The sequence below is a fragment of the Ascaphus truei genome, chromosome 9, assembly GCF_040206685.1.
Source record: "Ascaphus truei isolate aAscTru1 chromosome 9, aAscTru1.hap1, whole genome shotgun sequence".
Classification (NCBI taxonomy): Eukaryota; Metazoa; Chordata; class Amphibia; order Anura; family Ascaphidae; genus Ascaphus; species Ascaphus truei.
Window position 1 is genome coordinate 42,884,274 of NC_134491.1, and position 23,267 is coordinate 42,907,540.

The following is a 23,267-nucleotide window of genomic DNA, read 5'->3' on the forward strand; positions in this document are numbered from 1 at the left end:
TTGTTATAAGGACGCTTTTCTTATTGAAACATTGTAGTCTCTGAATGTCCTATTCTGCATTATTTGCTTTATTTCTGCATCCTGCATCCTGTATGCTGTCTCCCCCCCCCCCTTATTTTTGTCCCCCAAAAAAATGTAAATGAAAAAAAACTGCAAAAAACTAAAAACATTACTTTTCAATAGTATTTAATTTGAAATAAATGTTTTTCCTTCCTAGGAAAGTTTGGATGAAGCGAATGTGGCGCTGGAAGCGGCATCGAGGCTCACGGAGCAGCTGGACCTCAAAGAGGAACATATCGAGGAGCTAAAAAGACAAGGTAAAAAAAGGAAGTGACCGCAGCTGGATAGAGAGGATCTTTAGATCCAGACATTCCCTGTCTGCACGGTCCTTAGGCAGAAAAAGGGATACAAATGTATATATTTTTAAACTTTTCTATTGCACATACTGTACTGGCTCTACTGGATGGGTGTGATCCTGACAGCCAATCAGAGAGACCTGGAAGCGGAGCAGCTGGAATACCACTCCAGTAGGAAGGTGTTTGATTGGCTACATCTTGGATATGATGAGAATTGAAGGTATAATCCCAGGCAGAGGTTGGAGATGGAGGGAGGCTGTAACGCTAATGAGAAGATTAAAAGCACCTGGCTAGTGTGTTCTGTCTGGAATCCTGAGTGTGGTGGCACGAACGCTTCAAATATACAGGGATTCTCTAATTACCTGGCAGGAAATGGTAACACGCAGGGCATCAAAACGGGTAGTCCTGCTGTAAGTCACTAAATACAACGCTTCAATAGGCAGCTGTACAAGAAATGTGTTTATCGCTGAAGAGTTTAAATGTAGTTGACATCTGATGTAATAATTTCTTACTTTAGGAAATTGTAAATTGGTTGGAAAATCACAGCACTGGCAGAAAAATCCTTGGAATGTCGTCATAACAGCAAAGAGCAGGGAAAAGCTCATTAATCTGTTTACATTCCCCTTCACTTGCTTTTTTACACACATACAGGTGCGCCGACGAGTATTCTAAAACTTGCCTTAAACTTGCCTTGCAAAATCTGGGGCTATCACCAACAAGATCCAGGTACATGTTGGGTACATGTACATGGGTACAATGTCACATTTCAGTGACATTTCTGCAGAGACTAATGGCCCATCGGATTAACACAGCAGGGGTCCCTGTCAGTCTCATTCAGTTTGAATGGGACTGCCAGGGACCCCCGCTGTTAACCCGATGGGCCATTAGTCTGTCTGCAGAAATGTCACTGAAATGTTGCAGCATGTACTCAGCGTGTACACAGCATGTACCTGGGTCTTGTTGGTGATTGCCCCAGATTTGTTTTAGAATACTCGTCGGCACTACAGTACGCGGACACACGCATACGCACACACGCAGACATGCACACGAGGCCGCGGCCATGCACACGCAGACCCATGCGCGCAGACGCACAGACGTGCGCACACACGGCCACGCGCAGAGACGCGTGCACACATGCAGAGATAGCCCACGTTGTGTGGCGTCTTACTGGCAATATAGACACATTTTCAAAGATCTGGAGATCATTTTTGGTTCATCTGCGCGTTTCAGTCTGGTACAAATAACGGAATTCTGTCCCTTCTCATGGCAGCTGCTCTCAGACCTTAGAAATCACATTTAAAGGCGCAGACGTAGCAGATAGAAAAATAGTTGAACCGTTTACGAGTTTAGATAAATTCAGTTGACATTAAAGTAAACATTTTAATAATTTGCTTCCTGTTAAATTAATGCATTTCCTGCGGGCTGCTGAGTTCAAGCATCTCCTTATGTTTATCTGCTTGACTGATAATGGCTTCATAATTATTTGCAAACAACGGACAAAAAGACAACAATTCACGTCTAGTTTTGGGGATGCTCTTCTCTCCAAAAGATGATTTTTGTTTTTGAGGGGCAGCCTTTTGAAGGAACCCGAACCAGACCCTTGATGGGCTCAATGTAACAAATAGCTGAGAGATCTAATGGCTTGAAAACTGTGTGAATGAATCTGATAATTGACGTGGAACAAACCAAATTTACCCCCGCCCTTCAGACGTTCAAACATAATTCAAAAATACACAAACTGGTCTGTTGTTTTACCACGGTGTTAATGACCTGATTCTACCTAATAAACATATTGCATCTTTATATCAGTTTAGTCCAATGTGGGCGTGTACCTTTAATCAACGGGTGCCAAACCGTTACTTCTTGCGCTGGAAATGAGACATTCTGGCCGCAATGCACTGCTCACCCGTGGTGACGCGGGGTGTGGGGCCGCGTGGCTCGCCCGTGGGGCCCTGGTGGAATTAAGATGGCTGTCGGGGTGTAAAAACTCAATGTCCTATAATGGTGTAAAATTCCTCCCACTTTTTCCTTCAGTTTTTTGTAGTGCAGTTAATACAGTGCATCTTTGCATATTTGCATCTGCCGCTCTGTACCAAGTGCTTAAAGCAACAATCCCTCCAAAAAGACATATATTTTAAAAGCATTCAAACCAGCAACCCCCAGGAGCGGAACTGCGCTGTTTTCGGCACTGGTGACCCTCTGGTTCCTGAGATATATTTATCAGTAACGGGACCGGTGAGATTTCAGCGGCCATTGTTTCCCCTGGAGTGATTAAATACCGGTAATATCACGGGAGAGAGGGGGTCCCCAGAGCTACAAATACCGCGCTTCAGAGGAACGCCTGGGCTCCAATCCCAGCCGGTATTGTGGTTTTAACATTACTGACTTTGTATTACACACCTCCTCCTATAAAATGAGGTGTAACCTGCGCCTTCCGACCAGTCCTATTATAACAAAGCTGGCTCTGGTTCACTGCGTTTCTTTGGGTTTTCCTTCGGACCATTGTAGTAACTTTGCTGTTGGCTTCTTGCCCTGAAACGTGTGAGTATTTCATATTCTCCCTTCCTTCTATTTGGAAAAATGTTCAGAGATTAGATTAGCAGACTTCTTATAAAGAATAGGGCGCTGATTGGTTTTTGAAAGATTCCGTTTTATGTGTTGATTTTGTAATGATGATAAAACGGTTCAGTAATCTAAGCACATTAGCGCGACTAGACGGGAACTTCCCTGAAGCAACCTTTGTTGTGCATGTAGATGGATGAAGTTCTGTGCGTTAAGAGGTCGGCGTTCAGCGGGATTTATGCAGAGAGTAATTTGAGCGGTTTCATGCACAGGCTGCAGGGAAGACATTGATACTATAGCTTATTAACCCTTTACAATCCCAGTTTGCAGGCCTCCCTGGCAGCCTAAGGGTTAAAGGACCAAAACTCCCTAAGAAATGTCAATTTTCCCCCCTTTCTTTCCCCCCCCCCCCCCCCCCTGGATTGGAACAGGGTTGGGGGTCAGTCAGACAGCGCTGAACCGCATTATTTTCCGCCCCAGAGACCCCCTGGGGCGGGGTCCTGGGTTTTGGCTTGGGTGGGGGGGTGGCGCCCCCTGGGTTTTGGGTGGGGGTGTGGCGCCCCCTGGGTTTTGGCTTGGGTGGGGGGGTGGCGCCCCCTGGGTTTTGGCTTGGGTGGGGTGTGGCGCCCCCTGGGTTTTGGCTTGGGTGGGGGGGTGGCGCCCCCTGGGTTTTGGCTTGGGTGGGGGGGTGGCGCCCCCTGGGTTTTGGCTTGGGTGGGGGGGTGGCGCCCCCTGGGTTAGGGAGTGGGTGGCGCCCCCTGGGTTTTGGGTGGGGGGGTGGCGCCCCCTGGGTTTTAAGTGGGGAGGTGGCGCCCCCTGGGTTTTGGCTTGGGTGGGGGGGTGGCGCCCCCTGGGTTTTGCGTGGGGGGGTGGCGCCCCCTGGGTTTTCGGTGGGTGAGTGGCGCCCCCCTGGGTTTTGGGTGGGGGGGTGGCGCCCCCCTGGGTTTTGGTTCGAGGGGACAACTGGTTCCCAGCGTGTACAAATAATAAAATAAACACACAAAATCTGGTAGGAGGAGCTACTCCTTTAATGGTTAAATCTTAACTCTGCGCCTGTTCCTTTCTTTTTTTTTTTTTTTTTTTTTATTACTTAAGTTTTTTATTAATCATTTTTCCAAAAGTAAGAGGGGTACAAAAAGAAAAAAAAGGGGGGGAACAATACAACGGTACAATATTGCAAATAGTCTGATTACACATTAGGAGGGGAAGAGAGTATGGGAAGGGGGGAAGGGGACAGCATTTGAAACCATGTAACATATTAAATGCCTGTTCCTTTCTTACCCGGATACCAGATTACAAACCTATCGTACTGGGACAGCTAAATGAAATAACATGCAGGGTTTACACTTGGCCAGCAGTTCCCCAGTAAATGGCTGTGCGTTTCTCTCCCGTCCTCGTGGAGTGAAACCTGACATCTTGTCATAAGCCACTGAGTTGTAATAATAAAATAGCTAGTTTCCCAATCTGTCTGGTCCCACGCCAGCCCCGGTATTAGGCAGGCTACCAAATATATTTTATAGGTGAAGCCCAACTTGTATCGGAGTTAAAATAAACTAAAGGCATTCAGTAACCTTTTGTACAATTTAGAAGAGTTTTCATAATATAGAATAGTCCTTTAAAGCCTATTTTTGAAAACAAGACAACCAACATGTATTGGGGATATCCCTGCTACAGCACAGGTGGCGCCATTAGTCAATGATTCAGCACAAGTGGCTCAGTCTTTGACAGTGCCATCGCTCTTTGAAGCAGGGATATACTTAAAACCTGACCTGTTGGTGGCCCTTGAGGACTGGAGTCGCCTGCCCCTGTATATGCAATCTTTGCTATGACCTTTATCTGCGTTCCCAACTGTGCTCATAGGATTCCCGCGTTGCAGCCATCAGGACTGTTGCAAGCAAACTGCTGCAGTCTATATGCGCGTTTCTGTGGGAGAGAAGGCAGCACACTTGTTTGGAAAAGGAGAACTGCAGCAGATCAGTGAATTTTCATATTACAGTGAAAAGGGAGAGGAGAAGGATAATTGTAAATGCTGCATTTTGAGCAATTAAGTGGGTTAAATCAATAAGTGTTTACTGACACCTGTCCGTTCTATTTCTGACACCTCACCAGAGCTGAAAGAGTTAATTTTACTGCTCTAGACTTTTTCACACAAAAAAAAAAAGCATCATTGAAAACCGTCCCAATCGCATTCTCAGACATAGCAGCAGCCAGCTCTCCTGAAGGGTTTCTTTATGGGTATGTTGGCAGCAGAAGCAATATTCATAGAAAAATACATGACCTACCAGATGTACGTGTGAATTTCCATAAATGGTTAACGAATGGTTGTAGACGGTTGTAAACGTCAGGATTACCGCAGCTAAAACCTGGCACCAATATGATTGTCTGCTGCTTTTAAAAAAAAAAAAAAAAAAAAAAAAACATTTTTTGCACCCCTTGAGTTGCTTAAAAACCATTTAGTTTACATTTTGCACTCGCACAACATTTTATATTGTTTATCCAACTGTCCAGTTTTTTTATGATCTGCAAGTAGTGTTCTGCTAAAACTTTGCAGCTGAAGAGCTTTAGGAATTGTGAATTTTATAGAACCATTGCCCTGAAACTGGTTTGTTTTCATTATTCCACAACCTTGAAAGCAAGGCAGTGAATAGTCATGTAATAATATTTTCTTGTATCCGGGGCTGAACCTCAATACATCCCTCCGCAGGTGCTGCTGGTAGCCTGCCCGGCTAACGGAACAGCATGGAGGTTTAAATCTCCCGCAACGCGGAAGCCAACTGACATCACGCGCGGCTTCCTATTGGCTCGCGTGGCGGAAGGGATTTAAACCTCCATGGAGTTCCTGCGGCACCTTTTATAGGCAAAGTATCTCAGGAAGGAGGTGGTCCCCACAGCTGAAATTACTGAGGTTCACCACCAGAGACCCCCAACTTCTCACCTAGGGGGAACTTCTGTTTAATGCAATGCGGCTTTAACACACCTAGGTACATGTTCCAGCTGTCATCTAATACTTACCACCATTCAATACTTGCTATTAGCAATCATCTATAAGCAGAGAGCGGCGGTAACAGAGGGGGTCTGAGAAAACAACGTATCTCAATCACTCGCGTGAGGCGGCAATCTGTAACCTAGGCTAGACGTAAAAACACATTTAGCAAAAGGGTTAAACCCCCTTGTTGCTACACTGCACACCATTCCATATTTATAAGGCTATATCGCAACCTCTTCATTGCAGAATAAGTGCATCGTTTTTAGCGCTTAAGAATTTTGTAACCACATGTTTGTTTTTGTATATATATTTTCCTAAGTGTCTGGTGTTTTTTTATTGTTATTTGTTCCCTGCCAACAGTATTGAAGAATCATATATTTTACATGCAGTCATTTTTTGTTAATATATCCTTGTCCCAAGATACTGTTACCAAAACCATATTGCACTACCAGTGTACTTGGAGTTATTTACCTATCAACCAACCTGAGTCCTTCCAGTGTTCGGTATTATCTGATGCTGACACAACGCCTTCTTTTTCCCCTCCTTTAAACCGATAAAGTCAGGGGCCCAAGTGTTTATAAAGTCTAAACACAGAAATGTATTTTTTTCAAACACAATGGTTCTCACAGTCTGGGTGGAGAACCCAGCAGTTAGCCAAGGTCATTTCGTAATCAGAAAAATAACATTCCATTTCTTGTGAAAAATCAAGATATTCAATAAAAACAGAGCCCACCGATGCGGCCTGTGCAGCCTCATTATTCCGAGCATTGACTTGGGCCTGGGCCGTGAGACTTTCAGTGATGTGAAAAGCAGGAGCAATTTATCTTGAGCTGTTCCATATTGAACAATGTCGTTCTTAACGACACACACCTCATCAGTTTTTCCCTTTACATTTTAGGCAGTCTGAAGCAGGAGATGCTGGAAGATGCTCAGAAGAAAATAATGAATCTCTTGCACAGCACTGAAGGGAAGGTAGACAGGTAAGTGAGCTTGTTCTCTCTGTATAGCCAGACTTTAAGGTTAGGGAGTGCTGTGGCTGTCCGGTCCTTGTAACCCGGTGTATGGGTATCTTTATTTGCATAACACTTCCCAGCAGTAATACTGTGCATACACATCTCTTGGGTTTAAATATCACCTCTATCCTGACGACACACAAATTTACCTTTCAACCCCTGACCTTACACCTGCTGTACAGACCAAAGTTTCTGAATGTCTCTCTGGGATATCATCATCCTGGGTGGCCCTCTGCCGACTTAAACTTAACATGGCAAAAATAGAGCTCCTCATACTTCCTCCCAAATCTGGCCCGACTTCCTCCTTCCACATTACTGTTGAAAGTACCATCATTCACCCAGTAGCCCAAGCACGCTGCCTAGGGGTCACACTCGACTCCTCTCTCACATTCTCCTTTCACATTCAAAAAGGATCTAAAACCTGTCGCTTTTTCCTCCGCAATATAACAGATACACGCTATGTACATTAATGGCGCTGTATAAATAAAGATATACACACATACACGTAACATAATATAACACATAATGCGAGTACGTGTTTCACACATGGATTGTGAGGTCTATGGGGCAGGGACTCCTTTTCCTAATGTTGCTTCTAAGTGACAGCACTTTGTGAACTTTGTCACGTCCATGTAAAACCCTGAGCCTCGGGCACCAAAATCTAGCTGGGAATCTTTATTGGGTCAGGGTCATACCGAGTTAAAAAAAACTACCCTAGTAATGTCCTTGTTAAAGCTGCCACAGGCCTGTGAGGCTCATCCAGGCACAGGAACATGCTTTCCTAATGGTTCTTAATGCACTGTACAAACCAACTTACCCAGAGCCATACTGTTATCCTGACTCGCCTCAAACACACTCCTAACCTCTCTGCTCTCTGACTCTGTTACACAGATCAGTGATAGGTCCTTAAGACAGCAGGATGTGTATGACATCAATTGGGAGACTGCATTGTAACACTTGTATTATTTATTAAACACTACGTTTGTGTCCCAAAATAAAGTTTGCTTTATTTCCAGGATTGAACATAGTGCAAGCTTATCGCAGGAGTGGCCAACTTCAGTCCTCAAGGGCCACCAACAGGTCAGGTTTTTAGGATATCTCTGCTTCAGCCCAGGTGGCTGTCGAAGACCACCACCTGTGCTGAAGCAGGGATATCCTGAAAACCCGACCTGTTGGTGGCCCTTGAGGACTGTAGTTGGCCGCCCCTGATCTAACTAATGAATGGATTAGTAAATAAGATACATAATTGCCAGTGAAGTCATTTAAAAAAATCAATATAAAACCAGTATATACAAAACTGCATATGCTGAGGGGGCATTTTTTTCAGAGTCCTGATGAGAAACCTCTTTGCTGGTCATTTCCACACCCCCAAAAATAAACGGCAGGAGGTGCTGAGGTTGATGGGAAGCATACTCGGAATCAGTAGAGAAGAGATGGAGCAGGTAAGATGGCGGCAGAGAAGAAATATGTTCTGTTAGAATAAGATTGTGTGGCCATTAGAAGTCGCATCTGAAGGGACTGGTCTTACACAAATCCGATGTTGGTTAACCCTTTGAGTGCCACGGTGGATCCAGCGTTCCCGATCACTCCATTACCGATGATGGAACAGAAGATGGAGTCGCCCTCCTGTGAGATTGCTTTCTGCACGGCTGTGCTAGATTATGACATAGCTAGCACTAAGGGTTCCAAGCTTAAAGCCTTTCCCTGGACCACTGTAAAGTTGGGCGTTTGTACGGGCTGGAGTTGTTGCGCTTGCACAAGCCTGAGGACCTGACTGGCGGACATTGTCAGCGAGGAGGGGAGGGTCGTCTGGAGGACGTAGGGCCGTGACCCCCGCGGTTGTGAGCCCTGGTCGTGACAAGTTGGGCGACAGGTTCACTATCCATTACAATAATTCAACTTCTGAACGTTGTATTTGTGAGCCATACTTTAAACCCACTGCTCACCATTTTATTTATTTTTTAATTCCTCCAGCTCCTTTTAGAAGAAAACCGCGGTGTCACAAGATGGGTGAGCGGGTGGCTCGGGGGAGCGTCCAGCACAAAGAGTGTCCCCAACACCCCCCAGAGACCAAACCACCCTTCCCTTTTTAATAACGTAAGTATGGGTGCATATATATGTGTATTATATATCTATCTCTAGATGTACTGTAGATAGATCATCTAAATGTGATATCGCTTGTTGGCTGAGATCTGGGTAATCTGAATAAGCTATCCTTTCAAACCTAGTAATTGTGGCGGCCCCATCGCCTATAATGAAATTGGCCAGATATTGACATTAAGCAGCAGAAGGGGTTTCAGTCTTTTTCCTGATACAAAGTCCGTTGTCAGCAGAAGAGCCTCGGTGTCAGTATCGCTACAATTGGTGAAAGCACTGGCAAGGTTCCTGCACCAGATTGCATGGAAACGGGGAAAATCATTCAAGCTTCTTGAATTTCATTGACAGCCCAAACCATTGCATTTTCCTAAATAGTGCGTCTTTCATGGCAACTTCAAAAATACAGAGAATAGCAATATGTAGTGGGGGAAAAAAAATCTGTGTGTGTGTGTGTTGGAATCTCCGAGTGATTTCGTTGTTTGGACCACAAAGATGAAGGGAGTTTAGCGACCGTGACGTATTTTACCTCTTGCATGTGAAGCATTATCCATCTGCTTTTCCCTCCCGCCGTTCCAGGTGACTTATTGTGTTCTTTCTGTGCAGTCTTTTTCAGAGCTCTTTCTGAAGTTTTTGGAAGTAGAGTCTCGCCCCACACTTCCACCTCTCAAGCTCTCTATGCAAGACATGACACCCTTAGGATCAGCTTCCGTTGGAAATCCAAGTGCGGCCATGTCCGGTAGCTTTACAGGTACACACACACACATCGTTACATTGCATTTCAACCACTTGCTCTGCTTCCCTCCTGGAGATGTCCGCATTAAATGTGTCCTCGTCTTTACTGCCAGAGAATACAGAGCGTTGTAATGTAACCGTCACACAGTTCTACATGTTGCCCTCCACAATGGAATTTCTCTACCTTGGTACATTGTGGTTCATTTGGCTAAAGCATGTTTGTCTCTGTGTTACATAGTGTTTCTAGCAAATGTAAATACCACTTGTGAGCACATTCACATGTCTGACACGTCACCACCCTGCCTTTCCCCTTTCTCTCAGCGTACAGTGCTTCCTCTAGTCAGGGATTCTGGGTAATTGCATGCAAATGAGCACTCAGTGTGTCATAGCGTATCTAAAATTATTTTACTTAAAGCTGTTACTCTGTTGGCGACAGCTTTTATAGTATCTTATAGTGTGCAAAAAGTGCACAAAATGATATTAAACATTTTGTGTTGAAAATGTTTCCTAGTTTGACAGCTGTCTGTAATTGCCGTTCTAGCTCAATTTCCCCAGTTTTTAGCCGAAATGCTTTTTAACGCCTTATGGCGCCTCTGGCAAAACGGCAGGTAAAAATGAGCAGGAATTTCTCTTTTTGAAAAGTGTTTTCTATCCTGCAGGGGCACCGATGTCTGGCCCAAGCCGTAGGCCAGAGTCCAATCCTTTCCTGGCTCCTCGTTCAGCAGCTGTACCGCTCACCTCCACCCTTGGATCCAACCCATCGGGGCACCTGCTAATGAAGCCAATATCCGATGCCTTGCCCACATTCACACCTCTGCCAGTGTCGTCGGGCGCCAGTGCAGGAGCGGTGCTGAAGGACCTCTTGAAGCAATAGACTAATCTAGCCCCAGAAACTAGAGCATTGTAGCACTTTAAACAAAACACTATTGTGTGTAATATAACCCAAAGAGGCCTTTTTTGAAATCCTCAAACGGCAGATGATGGATTTTTAAATCTCCTACGGTTTTTACATCTGCAGAAACGCTGCCCATCTTTTAATCTGTGTAGATCTGTTCATTTTACCGGCAAGCTTACAGTCCTGAAGATGCCAAATTGTTGCTCCTAAAGGGTCCACATTGCCAGGTTGGTTTTCTCAATATTCCTGGTGAAGACTTCCGTGAGATTTTGAGTTGACAGATGTGCAATTATACGGGAAGACCCTTCAGATACAATTAACCATTCTATTAAGGTGGTCCCCAAATTGAGGGAACATTTAATCGTAACAATAGTAGGATAGAGACTAAAAAGCTCACCGGTGACAGGTGTAACCCCCTCTGCTGCCAAATGGAAGGAAATGTCAAACGGTTCCAGATCTGAGACGGTGTTTAAAGCAGAAACTTGCGCAGGAGAATACTGCACAGTAATGCTCTGCAATAAATAGCATCGCTATGTAGGACCCCAAAAACTATTTCAGCTGTACGTTTATTTTCTCTCCATGTAACATGTTCATTTTTGAAGTGTCAAAGTTCCTCTTCTGCTCCTCCCAGCTACACCCCTGGGGGGCGCTGCTTTAAACGAGTCTCCGATGGAAGCTACAGAGAAGTATTTAAGGATTGACCGTTATCGCCCGTACTTATTACAAAGGGGGTGGAGGGCTCATACTTTGTTAGGTTAGAGGTTTTGGCAAACGAGTGTCTGAATGAAATACCACTAGTATCTGATCCAGTGTTCTACATGTATTTTGCGGGACGATTGACATGTTTTTGTGCCGGTCTCCTGTCCGCTGGCTAACCTGCAGAACTCTGGCACTTGTGTATTTAAGGGATTATTTTCTCATGTATCTAGGTTGCATATCTATTTTGGAAAATATTGTTGATACAAGTACAGGGCTATAGTGTGAATATAATGTATAGAAAATAAACGCTAAATTAAAAAATGTGGTTTATTTCCAAAGTATGTAAATATCAGGCCAGAATTTGCTTTCCAATTGAACTATACCATTTCCCCAAAACATGGTTTTTTTTTTGTTTTTGTTTTTTAACATCCTTCCATACAAAAACAATTAAAACAGTCACATTTTATGCCAGCTTTCATTTTCCACCAATTTGTGTTTTCAATGTCTAGTGCTCTGAATTTTTTTTTTTCTTCAAAGAAATGTTAAATGATGTACTGATAATTTACATCCTAGTCCCAGATCAGAAATGATATGCATTCAAACATGGGGTTTAACATGTACCCGCTGTGCAATCCAGGTGATCATCAGTCTCTTGGTATAGTTTATCTTCCCAATGGCATTGGTACCCATGCTATACAGCATTCAGTGTTTGTTTGCAGAAGCAGTTCTACATTAGAACTTTTAGCTGGTATCCTCCATCTGTCTCCGTTTTAGTTGCCTGAATTTATTGCAGAAATATATTTAATTTTTACTGCTTAGCAGTTGAAGGTGAAAATTGTTTAAAATTTGTATTTATTGATGATGAGCAAATCAAATTATAAAAACACGCTGTTTTAAGTTGAGGTATATTTGATTCCGTGCAAAGACTCAAACCTTTTCTATTACATTGTAATACCTTCGCCGGTACTTATCATTGATGTATGTGCTGGAGATTGAGGTTTCTTTTTTTATAAATCAAGTTAAATATCCGCCTGACATGTTATGGAAGTGATTAAACCAATTAAAACATGATGCTTTCTCTTGCACTTTTATTAGCATTTCTTTAGCACAAATTAGCCACTTTGCTTTTCCAATCTACTGCCTTGTTAGTTTCCTACGGCATAACTTTATCTTATTGTAGTCTATGCCGTATATAGCATATTTCATTATTAAACACTTTCAGTGGATCAATAACACGAATGTAATAGACGTTTAGCAGGAGTTTGGCAAACAGAGCGGCAGATTCCTCGAGCTCCGATGTAGGGGTATGGTATCCCCAAGTCAACTTGAATGGCCGGTAAAGCCGGATCTGGGTGCGATACTCGTTTTGGAGCTCCATGAATCCCGTAGAAAGTCCCTTCAAATACTATTTTTTGATGTCTGGGACAATGAAATCATGGTGCACACATCTTATACTATATAATTGAAAGCACTGTATGCCTGCCTGTCTGGATGTCTGGTGTCCCTAGGGGAAATCTCATTGGTCCCTTGGGCCGCCCCCGCACACCTCTCATTGGCCTGAGGCGGAGTGACGGGCCAAAGGACACACAGTGTCACACACACACACACAGCGGGGGAGCGGCCGGATGGGTGAGGCAGCATACCCACGGGCCTCGCCGCACGCTCCTCGGCACCGCCTCACCTCTCCCACCCCCCCTTACACCAAAGACCAGCCTACCCGGCGCCGCCTGCAACGCTCCTCGGCACCGCCTCACCTCGAGGCGGAGGCCAGCGGGGGGGGCTCCTGCCAGCCTTGCAGGAGGGACCCCACACATGCCCCGTGCTGCTCTCCCCCCCCTCCACATGCCCCGTGCTGCTCTCCCCCCCTCCACATGCCCCGTGCTGCTCTCCCCCCTCCCCATGCCCCGTGCTGCTCTCCCTGCAGCTTCCCCCTCCCTCCACATGCCCTCTGTCCGGCTCCCGTCCGATCCCTGCCCCTCCGTACCAGATGACTGCAGGGTCCGTCTCCCGGCCTGCACGAGGAAGATGCTGCCGACTGTAAGGTAAGCAGCTCCCCCCCCCTGCCCCCCCACACATTCCTTCATCTCCAGCCTGATCCCTCCGTACACACACACACTATATATATATCTCTATACATAAGACACACACACACATGTAGACACACACACAGATGTAGGCACACATGTAGGCACACAGACACACACACGTACACAGACACACACACACACACACGTAGACACACACACCCCTATACAGACACACGTATACACACAGCAGACACGTATACACACAGCAGACACACGTATACACACACGTATATACGTATACACACACACATATACACACACATATACACACACGTAGACACACTTATACACACACACACACGTAGACACACACACGTAGACACACACGTGTACACACACATATACACACACGTAGACACAGGCACACGTTGACACACGCAGACACACGTAGACACGCACACACACGTAGGCACACACACACACGTAGGCACACACACAGACACGCACACACACGTAGACACGCACACACACGTAGACACGCACACACACGTAGACACGCACACGCACGTAGACACGCACACGCACGTAGACACGCACACGCACGTAGACACGCACACGCACGTAGACACGCACACGCACGTAGACACACACGCACGTAGACACACACACGCACGTAGACACACACACGCACGTAGACACACACACGCACGTAGACACACGCACGTAGACACACACACGCACGTAGACACACGCACGTAGACACACACACGTGCACGTAGACACACACACGTACACGTAGACACGTACACACACATGTACACGTATACTCACACACATGTACACGTATACTCACACACATGTACACGTACACACACACACACACACACACACATGGAGTCATACACACACACACGTATACATACACATCATGTATACACACACATGTATACACACACACACACATACATACATGTATACACACACACAATGTATACACACACACACACACACATGTATACACACACATGTATACACACACACATGTATACACACACACATGTATACACACACACGTAGACATACACACACACACGTACACACACACATGTATACACACACACACACACAAACACTTATATACACACACACACACATACAATGTATACACACAAACATGTATACACACACAAACATGTATACACACATGTATACACACACACACGTATGCACACACACACACACACACTATCCCCAGCAGCACCACATCAGCACACCGGTATCCCATGCCCCCCCCCCCCCCCCCCCCCAGCACACTGACATTCTCGGCTCCCCACCATTCCTAGCCACCATCAACACCCACACATTGGCACCTTCGCACCTCCCCCATCGGCACACCCACATCCGCACCCCCACATCAGCACCAAACCCTCCCAAATCAGCACACCGATACAATCACCATCAGTACAGCCACAGCAGCACTACCACCGCACACCGACATGGGCCGCGTGGACCACTCCCCACCCAAAGGCCACCCCCACACCACAAACATCCCGGGCAACGCCGGGGCTCTCAGCTAGTGAGATCTACTTTTAAATTAGGAGGGAAAAAAAAACTACAGTGAATGAACTGTTTTGGTTGAGAATCCTAAATGATATCATCGCTGGCAGTTTTTAACACTCCCTTATAATAAGGGTTTTTTCCAGTTATTGATACATTTTCTATTTATTTTAGTGAAAATTAAGCCTTTTTAATAACTCTCCTCCTTTCAGTCCTTGTATGGAAACATGCACTCCAAAAGCTTTTGCCTTTGGGATCTTAACATTACATCACGCGCTCCCACATCTGAGCTTTCACATGTCGCTACAATATGAAGTCGCCAAAGAGCTAGATTTACTTTAGGGTCCCCATTTTAATTGTTGGCAGTCATGGTAGTTATGCGATGGGAAATTAGGACGTATATGGGTTGCATCTCCACGTTTTACATATGGGGAAGATCTTGAACATGAGGTATAGAAATGTCACGTGTCATTTACTTAAATATTTGTGCCGATTTGTTCTTTTTTTTTTTTCTAACTTTTAGACGAGCTGTTCTGTACATCTTGAGTAGTGTCCATCCCAAATGCCTTTTATCCTCATAAAACAAGGAAAGAATCCCGAGGTGCCTGATGGGATCGGCTTCCTGCCCATGGAAAGGGTCTGTGGGTTAGGGATACATCGGGTTATATTTTCTTCTTAGAAAGCGTGATGTTGGTCGCTTGACATACATTGAAGGGATGTAATTGTACAAGGTGCTTACACCGAGCCAGAGGAGCTGGGGTCGGATCCTTGTGACCTTGCGCAAGTCATTTTATCTCCTTGTGCCTCTGGTCCCAAACATATGCCTAGATACATCAAACGCTGAGAAACAGGAGATAGTCGCACTCTGTGTAAAGGAAGAAAAAAAAATTATATACAGTATAAACAAAAAGCAGCAGCCAGCACTCCAAGCAACAAATGTAAAGTCAAGGTGCATGCTCCATAGAAATCAATATATAAACCCTGTCTTCCCATAAGAGAAGGCACAAAAGCAGCAACACTCAGATATAGCAAAAAGACATGTATTAGCAGTGACAAAACAGCACACTATAAAACCAACGTTTCGGTCCTGGCAGGACCTTCCTCAGGGGGGCTACCAGACAATGACACCCAGAGAACATATATACCCCATAGTTCACCATGTGAGGACAATTAAAGACAGCTAATTGTACAATCCTGGAGCTCCACGAGTGCAATCAGTGTATGAGGTAGCACTGCGGCCATCTTGGAAATCAGGAGACAGAGCAATGCATGCTGTCGCACATCTGCAGATGAGTACAGGCTCCCAGTGGACAAAAAAGATCCCAGCGTCCAATGTTGCTAGGAAACGCATGTATGGCGTCATGAAGTCCTGGGAAGTCAGCTCAAAGTGAAGTTGCGCATGTGCAAGGCTCTGTGACAGCACCAGAACGTCACGCCGATCTGGTACCCCATTCAGTGTCAATTGCATCAGCGTGTGTGTGTGTGTGTATCAGAGATCAAAGCTGATATGTAGGGAGGAGCACATCAGTGGAGAGCCGTGAAGGTAAGGACGAGAACTTTCTAGGTGATGATAATGTGCGGTAATCCTGTCCCGGCAGGTATCAGAATTTTATCAAAATGAATAAAATTGTGTTTTCTAATTTTTATAAAACAACGCTTATTTTTTTCACGTTCATACCACATTTTGGCCTATCGCAGTTTGATGTATTTAGGTCGTAGATGGTAAGCTCAGCGGGGCAGAGACTTTACCTGTAAAATGGTACGTACAGCGCTGTGTACTGTGCACTATATTGCAATTGTGAAGCACTTTGAATTCCACTGGGAGAAAACTACTATATGAAATAGTTATTATTAATATTCATGCAAAAAGAGCAACAACAAATATGGAGTACAGAGTACCTACTGTTTCCATCAGAGGAAAGGATGCTGGAGCAATCACAAAGTTACTAAATCAAAGCAAAGTTACAAAGCAGGTTGGGGGGAATCACAATTTTAGAGGGTTACCCAAAATTTAGAGGCACAAAAATTTCAATATTTCTCAAACTCATTAAACGAGCAGAGTATTCTGTAATGCAGCACGGGATTAGGGTGGAAAAGGAACTTTAAACACATTGGGATCTGCCCCGTGACCCACATAGAAATAGCAATGAACTTTGTGTTGCATCGCTGTATTTGTCACGTGCTGTGACTTTGGGTAATTTGTGGCACTGCGGTGACATCCGAAACACCAGTATCTTGTTCCCAGGTTCTAAACCGGGTTCTTAGAGGCAGGTCCGTAAATGGATGGGCTGTATACAGGCGGTCCTCAGTTATCCAACGGGACCCGTTCTGGAAGTAGCGTGGGATAGTGAAACCGTTGTAAAGTGAGTCCCATGTTAATCAGTGGCGGTGAGCGTTGGATAACGCATTCAGGTGTCGAAAAACGGCCCAAAGGTTGCATTGTAAAGCGTTGGATATGCCATTCGTTGTAAAGTGATACGTTGAATAACGAGGACTACCTGTAATGTGGAATTTATACTATCTGTACAAATGCTGCAGAGAGGTAACTCTTTGGGGCGTTTGCCAGTCTCACTTGTGCGTGAGCTCTTATTGGGTGACGTGCCAGCGTTGGTATTACCCAGACTCCTCTATCAGTCTTCCACGCCATTCCTTCACATCGCGTTACTTTTGGCAACTAAAGGTTTATCGCAACAATGTCCACAAAGTGCAATCGCTGATTTAACACGACAACTTCTATTCGTATTTAAATTATTATCGTTTATTTGTAAAGCGCCAACATACTCCGCAGCTCGGTACAATGGTCAGATTACTCTGCACCGGTTTATTTCCACACACACTCCCACGCTGATGTATGACACCCCAAGGCAACTATATTTCTGTGTTCGCCAAAACGCCTCGGCGCTCGCTCTGACACTGATAAGTGTAATGTACAATTTCCAAACTCACTGGGACTGAAACTATTTGGGGCTGCGGTCCCTTTCCCAGATGTTCACTTGTACATTTGATGCATGTATCACATCCGTGTATTATTAGTACATGTGTTAAGTCTTATTTGCTACACGTGTAAAGTACATTGTCTCGCAATACACATTAAGACATACAAACAGGATTTGTATCACTCTGCCCTCCGGGCACACAACGGTTAAGCTATTTAGTGCTTTCTTCCCCCCTCTATTTTGGCAGTCACCCCAAGTTTGTTGTGAGGAGTCTGGCCAGTTAGAGAGCTGAGTAATCGGAACCATCTGTCTCAGACTGAGGCCCCATTTGCATTGTTTAACATACTCCGAAAATGAAGTGTTCATTTTTAACATTCCTGCTGCAATTGGTGTAATTCAGAATTACAGAAGAGTTCTAAAGCTAAACCAGGTGCCCACTGCCCGGACTCAGACTGTAAGGAGCAGCTCCACTGGCGTTACATCACTAGCAATCTCCTTTCTGAGGACTAGTAGCCCTCTCTGCTTCAGCGAAGGGATCTCAGCTGCTCAGCTCTGCATTGCAAATCTACAAAACATCACGCTTACAATGCTCAATATGCTGACATTACGGTATGTTTATCTGCCACTGTTTATTTGCCATCGTCTGCTTTACAGGTGTTTATTTAACGTTTTGTGTTCGGGGGCAATAGGACTCGAAAGGGTTAAATGAATAACCCCAGAGACTTGCTTAAGTCTAATTTCTATCACAAGTCGACTAAGGGGAGAAATGTGTGTGTTATACACAGGGGAGAAATGTACGTGTTATACACAGGGGAGAAATGTACGTGTTATACACAGGGGAGAAAATCACATTTGTTAACAATATTTTCTGCAAGTTTTGTATTTAAACTTATTCATGTGATTGTATTATAATCTGTACCTTGTATTTTTGTTTGCTTTTACAAAAGTGGTAACACCTTATACCCAGCCATAAACAATCCACCAATCTGTATTAATATAATATGTATTTTATGTATATACACATATCAACGAAGATTGCTTCACACGTGTGTGTGTGTGTGTCTCAGAATCTGCAATGTGCATTTTGCGTTTTACTAATTAATGCTGAAGCAGGAAAGTAAGAGGATTATTAGCATTTAACTTTAACAGATGACATTCATCTTAATCTCACTGGGGTTCCTCCGGGGTCAAAAACCCCAAAACAAAGTCTTAACCGTTTCAGTCCCGCAAGAACCTATAAAGGAGTGCTAACACTTCTAGCACTGCGGGAGTTAACCAATAAACGGTACACATTGGAAAATAAGTGTGGTCTTATATACCAGGATATACAGAGGCAGCTATAAGGTGAAAGCATTGACAATTATCATCATTTAACCCACTTTGTTGGCACAACGCATTGCAGACACCTCTGGAAGTAAAGGGCATATGGTGGTTTTATCATTTTAAGATGACCGTGTTAATAACATTTTATGAAGAGCAGCATAGCCGCAGTGTGGAATACTGTACGTCAGCGACTCTCAACTCCGGTCCTCAAGACAGCCCAACGGGTCAGGTTTTCAGGATATCCCTGCTTCAGCACAGGTGGCGCAATCAGTGGTTCGGTCGAAGACTGAGCCACTGATTGCGCCACCTGTGCTGAAGAAGTTGGGACTGATTGAGCCACCTGTGCTGAAGCAGGGGCTGATTGAGCCACTTGTGCTGAAGCAGGGATATCCTGAGAACATTGGCCTGTTGGGGGGGTCTTGAGGACTGGAGTTGAGCCCCCCCCCCCTGCTGTACGTGATAGAGAGGATGTTGCAATGATCCCAATGTTGCAGTGATGAGTTCCAATGATCGCTCCGCAAATTCAATATGAAAAAACAATATATTTCTTAAACAGAAAAGCGCTGAAGGGTTTGATAATAAAGTGTGAAAAAGCAAAAAAGGGAATCTGGAGAATAAATATAAGGGAATATAATGTACATTGACAATGTGAATGAGTCTAATGCTGACATATATAGGGAATGTGTATGGCAGGGTTACTGCTAGTGGAGAATATAGACATTGTTTAGGGTTAGTTCTGAGTTATAGTGGACTTTGATATGAGCTTCTTCTAGTGGATACAAAGTCAGGAGAATGGGAGTCTGCCAACTAGCAAAGTCAATGAGAATGTAATCACATTCCTTCTCTGTATCTTCAGAAACATCTTCTGTATTCAGGAATGTTTGGGACGGGAAACGTTCGCCACCAGGGACACAGAGAGGGCGAAACCATTATTCAGTCTCATTACAGTGGCTACAACTTTGCTGCTAGGACAATGAGATGAATGTTCGTTTCTCCCCGTTACAAAAATTGATGCAGTTCTGGTGAGAAATAAACAGCACGATATTCACCAAAGATAAGGATCCAAAGAACTTTGATGGAGAGATGGGATCTGTTAATTCAATAACCGTGGTTTTGACTTTATAACGGCAAAAATAGGTTCTCAGAGAGGGACTTTTCCGGTGGCACTTTGGCCACTGGACTTCTGGTCTTGGTGTTGGAAACAAAGATTTGAATGTACAAACAAGTATAAATCTCCCTGTGGTTACAGATACAGATCTCCGCTGAATGTGCAGAATTATACATTACATAAGCGAGTCCCAATGACCAACAAAATAATTGAGCCAAAGACCCCTACCCAAATAGGCACAGTAACTCAGCTGTTATTTCGTTTCCCCAGCATTCTTACAGCCCGTTAGCATCAGAATTTAGTTTGAGCGGCCAACTAATCCAAGGTGAACCGAGTGAGAAGCATCCAGTCTTGAGTTTGTATTCTCGTCTGTTGGCAGCTTTGGTAACACGGAGCTGTATAACGAGAGGGGCCAGGATCAGTACACACGGCCGATCTGGAGTTGGGTGAACGGCGTCTCCCGCCTGGATACATATTACATTCATGTAACTGGGACAGCTACTGGTAAAAACCCTTCAGAGCTAAGCAAGGGTTTGATTCCAACATTGGGCTGCGGTTCCAGTGCGTTCTACACTGCGTACTGTACGAACAAGTACCGCCCCTCAATGGGGCTGGGCCCACTAGTTACCTTGCCTCGCATTTGGCAGCTGCGCTCTACCACGGGTTTTTCCAAATACAACAAAATTGTATTTGCAACTTGCGACGGAGACGTGGCCACGCCCCCTGGCAGTTCGGCCAATGAGGGTGAACCAGCCGCGTGAGGTCATGGCCGCGTCCCTGCAAACCCCCCCACCACGCCCCCTCCCATTGCAAACTCTCCTTCCACAGATCGCGGTGAAGCGCTGTGCACGCGCCAGCCCCCCTCCCCCCGCCGGTGCACGTGCTACAGTGCAGACTGGGACCGCGGCCTGATAATAAGTTGCCGGCCTCTCTGGCAGTGATGGGGTTAAATGGAAGGATACTGCATGCAGGGTAACTGCGAAGCTTTGAGATTCTGAACCAACGGAGGGGAAATAACCCTGGTATTTTCTGTGGCTCTTTCCACATTTGACTGTAGAAACGAGCGAATCATTTCCGAGCCTTATTATTCCGCTAGCAGTGACCGCAGGGAGCCAAGAACCTGACCTGCAGGCCCTTCCTTTCTCTGCTAGAGTGTCCTGGGTGTACTAGCGCAGGGGTGCGCAAATTAGGGGGGGTGACATTTTCTATGGGGGTGCAGTTTAGCAGGCACAGGCACGTATATAGCATCATTCATTTAATTTGAATCGGCCTTCGTTTCGGGGGGGGGGGGGGAGGTTGAAAGAGCTACTGATTGCAAGGAGGAAAAGTGGGGTGCGACATAAAGAGTTTGTGCACCCCTATACTAGGGCCTTTTCTGACAGCAAAATAAATAAAATAGCCCTCGTCTCCCTTGGATACTTTCCCCTCCAGAGCGCTTGTAATGTCACTAATAAAGTTATTACCGAGCGCCGGTCCCGGATCATATGTTTCACAGCACCGGTCCCAGATCAGATATTTCACAGCGCCGGTCCCAGATCAGATATTTCACAGCGCCGGTCCCAGATCAGATATTACACAGTGCCGGTCCCGGATCAGATATTACACAGCGCCGGTCCCGGATCAGATATTACACAGCGCCGGTCCCAGATCAGATATTACACAGCGCCGGTCCCGGATCAGATATTACACAGCGCCGGTCCCGGATCAGATATTACACAGCGCCGGTCCCGGATCAGATATTACACAGCGCCGGTCCCGGATCAGATATTACACAGCGCCGGTCCCGGATCAGATATTACACAGCGCCGGTCCCGGATCAGATATTACACAGCGCCGGTCCCGGATCAGATATTACACAGCGCCGGTCCCGGATCAGATATTACACAGCGCCGGTCCCGGATCAGATATTACAGAGTGCTGGTGTGGGGGAGGGGCCCATGCTGATGTGGGGGAGGGGCCGGTGCTGGTGTGGGGGTGCGGCCAGTGCCTGTGCTGGATTGGGGAGAGGCCGGTGCTGGTGTGGGGGTGGGGCCGGTGCTGGTGTGGGGGTGGGGCTGGTGCTGGATTGGGGAGGGGCCGGTGCTGGATTGGGGAGGGAGTATTGATTCCTTGTGAGTGTGCTCCCAGTTGCTTGGGAAATGTCCCCTGCGAGGACTCAGAGGTTTAAAACACTATAATGGTTATTGACTGTGATGTATAATGAAGTGTAAAATATCATGAACACTTACACGGCCTTGTGTAAATGCTTTCACATCAAGGTATCTTTACTTTTGCTTCTTTCTCTTCTATGTTCTCTCCGTGCGATCGTTTCTTCTCCTCTGGTCCAAAGGAAGGCTTCTCCAGTAATTTCTGCAGGAATAGCTTGTGGTGTTGTCCTCAGAGTAAAATAGAGTGAAAAACAAATATGTGAGGGACAAGACAGATTAAGTATATAATCACTGGGGTAGACGGTTATATTAAATCAAAACGCAGAGAAATGCTGCATCCACTCACACGGGCAAGTGTGAGTGTCCTCTGCAGGGAAGTGTCTTTGATGGCACTTCACTGCAGGGCTGTCATGCACTCCTCCTGTTTTTCACACTGAATAGTGGGAAAAAGATGAAGGGGCAGAGGTAGGTTGGAATATAACCATAAATAGTTATAAGAAAACTCACACGGCCATATGTGAGTATATACTGAAGTTGGTATCTCTTCTCCCCTCTATGGAACTCCAAAGCCAAACCTTCAGCTGAGTGTGGAAGTCACTCAGAGTGCCTTGTTAACACAGTGGAACACGGGTAAAGTGATCGTGATCTTTAATAATAAAATCAATAAACAGAACCCCAACAAAAACGTTTAAAAAAGCACTTAGTCAAAATGACATAAGAGCTGGGTGATCGTGAAAACAGCCAGTCTTTCAGGAAAAGTTCGTGCAGGATACTTAAGTGCGCAGCTAACTCTCCGCGTCCGGGTGCTGTGCTGCGCTCCTATTTCCTG

The 23,267-nt window shown here is 45.4% G+C and overlaps 2 protein-coding genes across 4 annotated transcripts in view; both read left to right on the plus strand.

The window, feature by feature from the left end:
• The window catches only part of TRIP11 (thyroid hormone receptor interactor 11), a 31,978-nt gene extending 19,567 nt beyond the window's left edge, over window positions 1-12,411 (plus strand). The window contains exons 16-21 of one of the 2 annotated variants that reach the window (XM_075614530.1): window positions 218-317; window positions 6,803-6,884; window positions 8,245-8,359; window positions 8,892-9,014; window positions 9,618-9,762; window positions 10,406-12,411. In XM_075614530.1, the coding sequence (XP_075470645.1) occupies window positions 218-317; window positions 6,803-6,884; window positions 8,245-8,359; window positions 8,892-9,014; window positions 9,618-9,762; window positions 10,406-10,620 (780 nt within the window). In that variant the 3' untranslated portion in view covers window positions 10,621-12,411. Of the gene's footprint in view, window positions 1-217; window positions 318-6,802; window positions 6,885-8,244; window positions 8,360-8,891; window positions 9,015-9,617; window positions 9,763-10,405 lie in introns of those variants that run through there. The other variant, XR_012803883.1, reaches the window with a different exon arrangement.
• Window positions 12,412-18,129: 5,718 nt separating this feature from the next.
• FBLN5 (fibulin 5) overlaps window positions 18,130-23,267 on the plus strand; it is a 49,123-nt gene continuing 43,985 nt past the window's right edge. For both annotated transcript variants that reach the window (XM_075614532.1, XM_075614533.1), the window contains exon 1: window positions 18,130-18,469. In XM_075614532.1, the coding sequence (XP_075470647.1) occupies window positions 18,447-18,469 (23 nt within the window). In that variant the 5' untranslated portion in view covers window positions 18,130-18,446. The remainder of the gene's footprint in view (window positions 18,470-23,267) is intronic.